We start from the raw sequence: 5,672 nt of genomic DNA on the forward strand, positions 1-5,672 counted from the left end.
CCTCTTCGCCTAAGTCCGAAACCCTAGCCCCAAATCCTTGAATTCCTTTACTTTGCTCACGATCCACCATGGTTTTTGGCATCAAGGATAGAGAACAAGGGAGGATCGATGTTTTTACCCGATTAGAACTTGGCACTGCTGGAAAAATGACTTTTAGCGGCGTTTTAAAAACGCCGCTATATGTATGAAAAACGCCGCTAATTCCTTTAGTGACGCTTATCACCAAACGTCGAGGGCGCGGCCGTCGCTATAAGTTTATGACGCTTTAAAAACGTCGTAAAATTAGTATAGGCGGCGTTTTTAAAAACGCCGCTAAATGCGATAAATAATGATAAAATGACGTCATCCAATATTTAGCGACGTTTTTAAAACGCCGTGATAGATTTTTTTATTTTAAAAAAAATGTCCGTTGGCACTGTAGTGGCGTTTTGAAAAAACGCCGTTATAGCTCTTTTTAAAAAAAAAAATTGTTCTGAATCTGTTATATTTAACTAAAAAACATACCTGTAAATAAAGCTGAAAAATAACAATAATATGAATAAAATTTTACAGCTACTTCAATATATTGACTAAATAAACATTACATGATTGTGTCTGAACCAAAATCAAACAACAAACACAATCAAAAAATAAAAAGAAAAAATAGGTTAAGTCATTTGCTTGCACATGCAGATGCAATGGAATAGTCAAGCATATTACACATCATTACACTGCAGAATAGGGATTCGTATTCAATTAATCATAATAGGTTCATGTACAACAAAGACAATTTTGAGCAGGATACATTCCCAAATCCCAGTCAACACAAAGGAATGCAGAGAGCCCGGTGAACAGTGGCGCTGACACCTTCTCCAACTTCTTCATATAATTTGTAATTTTCTGCACATTATTACGAATCAGAAAGCTGACATGAAAAGGAAAAAGAAATAGTCAACAGAGAATGAAGATTGGAAATCAAATTTATAAAACCCCAAAAGCAAAATATAAACACGAGACATATCCAATGTAATAGATTTTGTATAGTTAATTAGACTAAAATGCAGATATCTGCAATGAAACTCAAATCAAGGAGTCTACATGCATTGTAATGAACTTATCTTCAAGTTTATCAGAAGATCTTGAAACGAAAGAATAGAGACAGGAAATTGTGCATCAGGAAATGGTTGATTTAAAGCATCTGCAACTTCGAAGGAAACCTGCAAATCTTTCACCTTGGTCACACAAAATCATCCATGGCTAGCATTTATAGTCTAAAAGTCAAGCAAATAAAATAGAATAGAGACAGGAACCATTTGCTCAATGAGTTCCATCAAATGTGTCTAACAAAAAAACAGTGAGAAACTAAAATCAATATAATTGAACGAATAAATCACAATTATATGTGTGCCTGCAATGAAATGAATAATCATAATTGTCGTAGAGATTTTTTCCCCCACACCAATATAACAACAGTTCAGATAACTAAATATTATCTTTCAAAGAAAGCTTTCTATGACAAATCTTATGGGGGTTGTTGATTTTCAGTCATAATTGTAGCATGGAAATCAAAAATATCCCACAGCAATACTTGAAAATATCAACCTCCCCTGAGGCTCAGTTGAGCATTGGTTATTCCATGCAATAGTTTTCTTCTCCTATTCTAAGGAAGTGAAAGGATGATAAACTATACTCTTAACTAGGACCAAATGGAATTTTCAAACCCATGCACCAACCAAACTTCAACAGCATAATTTAAATGATGCAGATAACAGCAACTCTAAGAGGTAAGTGAGATTTCATAAAATGAATAATTTAAATGATGCAGACAACATATACTCCATGGAGGTAGGCAAGATACCATAATCTCATAGACTCAACTGAAATATAGGTACACTAAGGGTTTCCATTACCTCCCTTGCTCATTTTCAAAAACCAGCTAAAAAGTGGAAAGCATAATAAAGCTCACACAAACCTTGTTGGCTAATCCTTGGGAAGCAGCAAGACCTTCAGCCATTTGGGCTTGGATGGGGCTCAGGGTGATGCCTTGGCATTGGGCTTCATATTTCCTAGCTAGATATCTAGAACTGCCTCCAATTCCACATCTAACATCAACAATACTCTTAGGTCTATTCGTTGGATCCTCTGCAAACCAATTCATCAAAACATTAAAATATAAAAAAAAAGAAACATGTAGAAGGTGACCTCCATTCACAAATATGCATATGAGAGAATAGTGAATCATGAATCATAAGATTCACTTTATTTAGCATATTATATAATTTTATATATACATCTATAAACTATAAACACATAAAAATACATGGTAATATTGCAGCTTATTTAGATGTATAGAATTGAACTGTAACTGACCTGCTCCACCACTTCCTTATCAATAGCACTCTTCCCTAGATCAATCCGTGTTTCTGAAACCAAAAACTAGTAGTATCACAAAAACAATAGATGCATTCAATTCAAGAACTATGCTTCAAGAAGCTAAAAAACTTCGAATGACACATGTCCCATAAAGAGTCAGTTATGCAAACATTTACAAAAGGTCCTTACAGTTTAACCATTGATTACTCTGTTTCTTATGGATGGTTACAACTACAGGTTGGAATTTACTTTGAAGTGCTCAAATATCAACATCAAAGTATTTTGAATATGAGAAACCTCCACAAAAATGAATTTTGTAGTAAAAGTTGCTGATTTCAGAGCAAACACGTAGAAGTGAATTACAAACTAAGTCATAGTTAATTCCCTTATCTTTTTTATGTTTGAAATTAATTGATTCCATCTTTCTGTGCCTCACCTTCAAAAATAGCCTTGATACTGTCAACCCGACCGTACCACTTGTCATGGTCTATAGCCCATCGAAAGCCCGAAGACCATATTGCATAAATAGTCAACTCTTCCGTACCATTGTCCAATACAAAGATTTAAGAAATCCTCACTTATCGCATACAACTTTGGATATGACAAACATGAACCCCAATTATTGGTACAGCTACAGCATAGCGGGTGTCAACAGCAGCTGCAAACCACGCATGCATTCCTACATTTAAGAATTACTCTATGCATGTTATAGCAACAATGAAATTTATGTTTTTTTTTTTTTTAATTTTGTTCTTCCAAGTTCCAACCTCCAAGCGATTCACCGGTGATTCCTATCTTAGAAGGATCTATATCCTCCCTCTGTGTAAGATAATCAGCCAGTTTTATCAAGTCCCAGACCTGCAGAATGCAAAGTTTTCAGTTGAGTTTTTTTATTCATTAATTACATTGGATTCTGAAATATTTGATATATATTGTTACAGACTCGTCAAACTATATGTTTCAAAACAGAACGAATGAAGAAATTACCATATCAAATATGAATGGCATTGTATCACCTTGTTTCCATGATGAAACGAGAGCCTGCATGATAGTAGCAAAACCATATTAGGGACAACAATGTTGTTCTCAACCTGGGTTATGAACTCATTCTCAGATTTGAAACATGAGAGAATCCATAGGAGTCATATCTCACTGCAGCAACACAAAATTCTCTCATTTTGGAATATTACTTGCTCAGATTTAGTTTTTGATCATGCCCAACACCAAACTATTTGCCTGAATAAGGTGGTAGGTCATATAGTAAGAGAATACGAACAAATTTTTTCTTTTGTTTATTTATTTATTTGTTTTGACCAGGCCCATATTGCAAAGTTAAATAAAAATATCAGTATTCAATACACATCTCGATAGGTGGTCATACTGCTGGCATGCTCTCCATGGTAACGAGAATCAATGGCAGCAGCTATATATCCATGCGAAGCATATGCCTAAAACAAATGGAAAAATATAAGATGATCTCTTGTGTTAACAAAGTCAATCTGATGAAAACTGCAGGTCTGAGAAAACCTCAAAATAGGTACCTCAAGCAATGGCCGTAACCACTCTTTGCACTTATGTGTGCTGTGCAAAAATACAATAGCTGGCTTCCTTTGATGATTGCTTTCATTAATGCTCAAAATCAGCACAGGGGAGCGCCCTTGCTCTCCTGCCTACTTACAACCATGAGTACAGTAAATACATTTCATGCCCACAATCAGCAAATGTGGAGGTATAAAGGAATAGTGCATTCACTAAAGCCCATCAGGTGCATAGCTACTATAGAAACTTCCACTTCATAATTCATAATCACATATTAGTTTTTGTAGGCTGAATTACAAGTTCTACAATCTACTCTGTTTCAGAAATTGGAAGCCTTGTAAAGTACTTCTGGCCAGCCCAAAATTGCAATTAAGTTTCACTTTTTACCCAACACAGTTGTGTGTACACTAATCTTTTAAGAGAATTTGTTTTTTGGGTGGCTAAAAACATGTTTCATCGGAGAGTTGAGAGGCAAAACATGGTTTCAAGTAATCACAATTCACTGTTGATGGTGGATTCTGACCTCCCTCTATTCCATGGACAGACAAGTTGTTGAACACCGTAATGTTTTTGTGTTCATGTGAGTGTCATAGAGATTTTTCCTTTACTACAATAATTATTAGGCATGTGACTTCTTACAAACTAAATGGTCTTCATTGTCATTTACAAATAAGAAAAACAGAAATAAAAAAGAAATGTGTGTGTGGGGTGGGTGATTGCTTAGGTGGAATCCGTTGTTAGGTACCAAAAATTGAAGATAGATGCTTTAAAATCAAAGAATTGTACAAAGCTAAAGCAAGGTATGCTTTAAAATCAAATGAGCTATTTTTCTTATTTTTAACTAATCATCAATAATCAGAGGGGAGATATAGATGATGTTGTCCATATATCACATCAAATAAACAAAAGAATCATTCAGGGTGCTATGTCATCAGAATACTTGGGAAGAGACTGTGATTTGAGGCATTATATGATTCACCACAATGTGACAGCTCCTTTTAGAGATGTAGCAAGAAATTAATGTTATCTTGTGAGCAAAATTAATATGGCAGAAACAGTATATTCTAGGCCATGAGAAAAAACTGCAGCTTACCTTCTTTGCTCGTTTTATGGCAACTACCTGACCACCTAGTAACAGGGCCCTGTAGACAGTTCCAAAGCCTCCTTCACCAATCTTCATTGATGGTGAAAAATTTTGGGTGGCTCTAGCAACCTGACTCAGATTTAGATAAATTGATCCCAAGAGGAAACTGAATCCATTGCAAGAACAACGTGGTCTATTTATCAACAAGCATTAAAATTCACCAAGCCAAAATGTATCAGTACTAAGATCATGAAAAGAAAGTGAAAAAAAATTTTAAAATAAAGTTGTCTATAGGGCATGAGGAAGCCAAATAGAGCCAACATTTTGACTCTTTGAATTACCTTATACAACATTTTGCTATCTGGCCTTACAGGTGATGTCCAAAAATAAAATTTCTTGTTTGGTTTATCTAAAACATGATTGTTTCCAATTTCAGTTTTGTGCCATTCCTTTGACAACTCCAGAGAATATATTATCAACTTCTTCTTGGAAAATGTTTTTAAAAGCCCAATCACTTCAGTCTCAGAATCTCCTTGTTAAGAATAATATTATAATACTGAACATCTATACTGTTAGATTTCCAATCAATCATTTCTTCATAGAAAAAAAAATGCTAAGCACGAAGAGGTGATAAATGAGGAGCTTGATGAAATAAAAACTTTACATATCAGAAGGTTAGAAAAAAATGTAACTAAAG

General features: G+C 34.7%; 1 protein-coding gene across 4 annotated transcripts; it reads right to left on the minus strand.

Annotated features, from left to right (window-relative positions):
• Positions 1-535: 535 nt before the first annotated feature.
• On the minus strand, positions 536-5,171 carry LOC145789087 (uncharacterized). Of its 4 annotated transcripts, XR_014358589.1 has the most exons (6): positions 3,894-4,965; positions 3,734-3,800; positions 3,340-3,393; positions 2,350-2,402; positions 1,952-2,121; positions 536-1,196 (listed from the first exon to the last, which is right to left on the minus strand). XR_014358589.1 is itself a non-coding variant. In XM_082912411.1 (5 exons), the coding sequence occupies exons 2-5, from the start codon at positions 3,749-3,751 to the stop codon at positions 2,931-2,933; spliced, it is 264 nt and encodes an 87-aa protein (XP_082768537.1). In that variant the 5' UTR covers positions 3,752-3,800; positions 3,894-4,968; the 3' UTR covers positions 2,416-2,930. The 4 variants fall into 4 exon arrangements, 1 of the variants encoding a protein (XP_082768537.1); XR_014358588.1 differs by having other exon boundaries at positions 3,340-3,800; positions 3,894-4,968; XM_082912411.1 differs by lacking the exons at positions 536-1,196; positions 1,952-2,121; positions 2,350-2,402 and adding exons at positions 2,416-3,031; positions 3,120-3,210 and having other exon boundaries at positions 3,894-4,968.
• Between the last annotated feature and the right edge of the window lie 501 nt (positions 5,172-5,672).

The sequence above is a fragment of the Camellia sinensis genome, unplaced genomic scaffold (genome assembly GCF_055761805.1).
Source record: "Camellia sinensis isolate YWXY unplaced genomic scaffold, ASM5576180v1 Unanchor3, whole genome shotgun sequence".
Taxonomy (NCBI): domain Eukaryota; kingdom Viridiplantae; phylum Streptophyta; class Magnoliopsida; order Ericales; family Theaceae; genus Camellia; species Camellia sinensis.

Excerpts from the sequence above, each read along its gene's own strand:
- LOC145789087 (XM_082912411.1), bottom strand. Across the intron at positions 3,211-3,339 it reads TGCCATTCATATTTGATATG|GTCTGGGACTTGATAAAACT; the intron begins GTAATTTCTTCA and ends TGCATTCTGCAG. Across the intron at positions 3,032-3,119 it reads CACCGGTGAATCGCTTGGAG|GAATGCATGCGTGGTTTGCA; the intron begins GTTGGAACTTGG and ends TCTTAAATGTAG.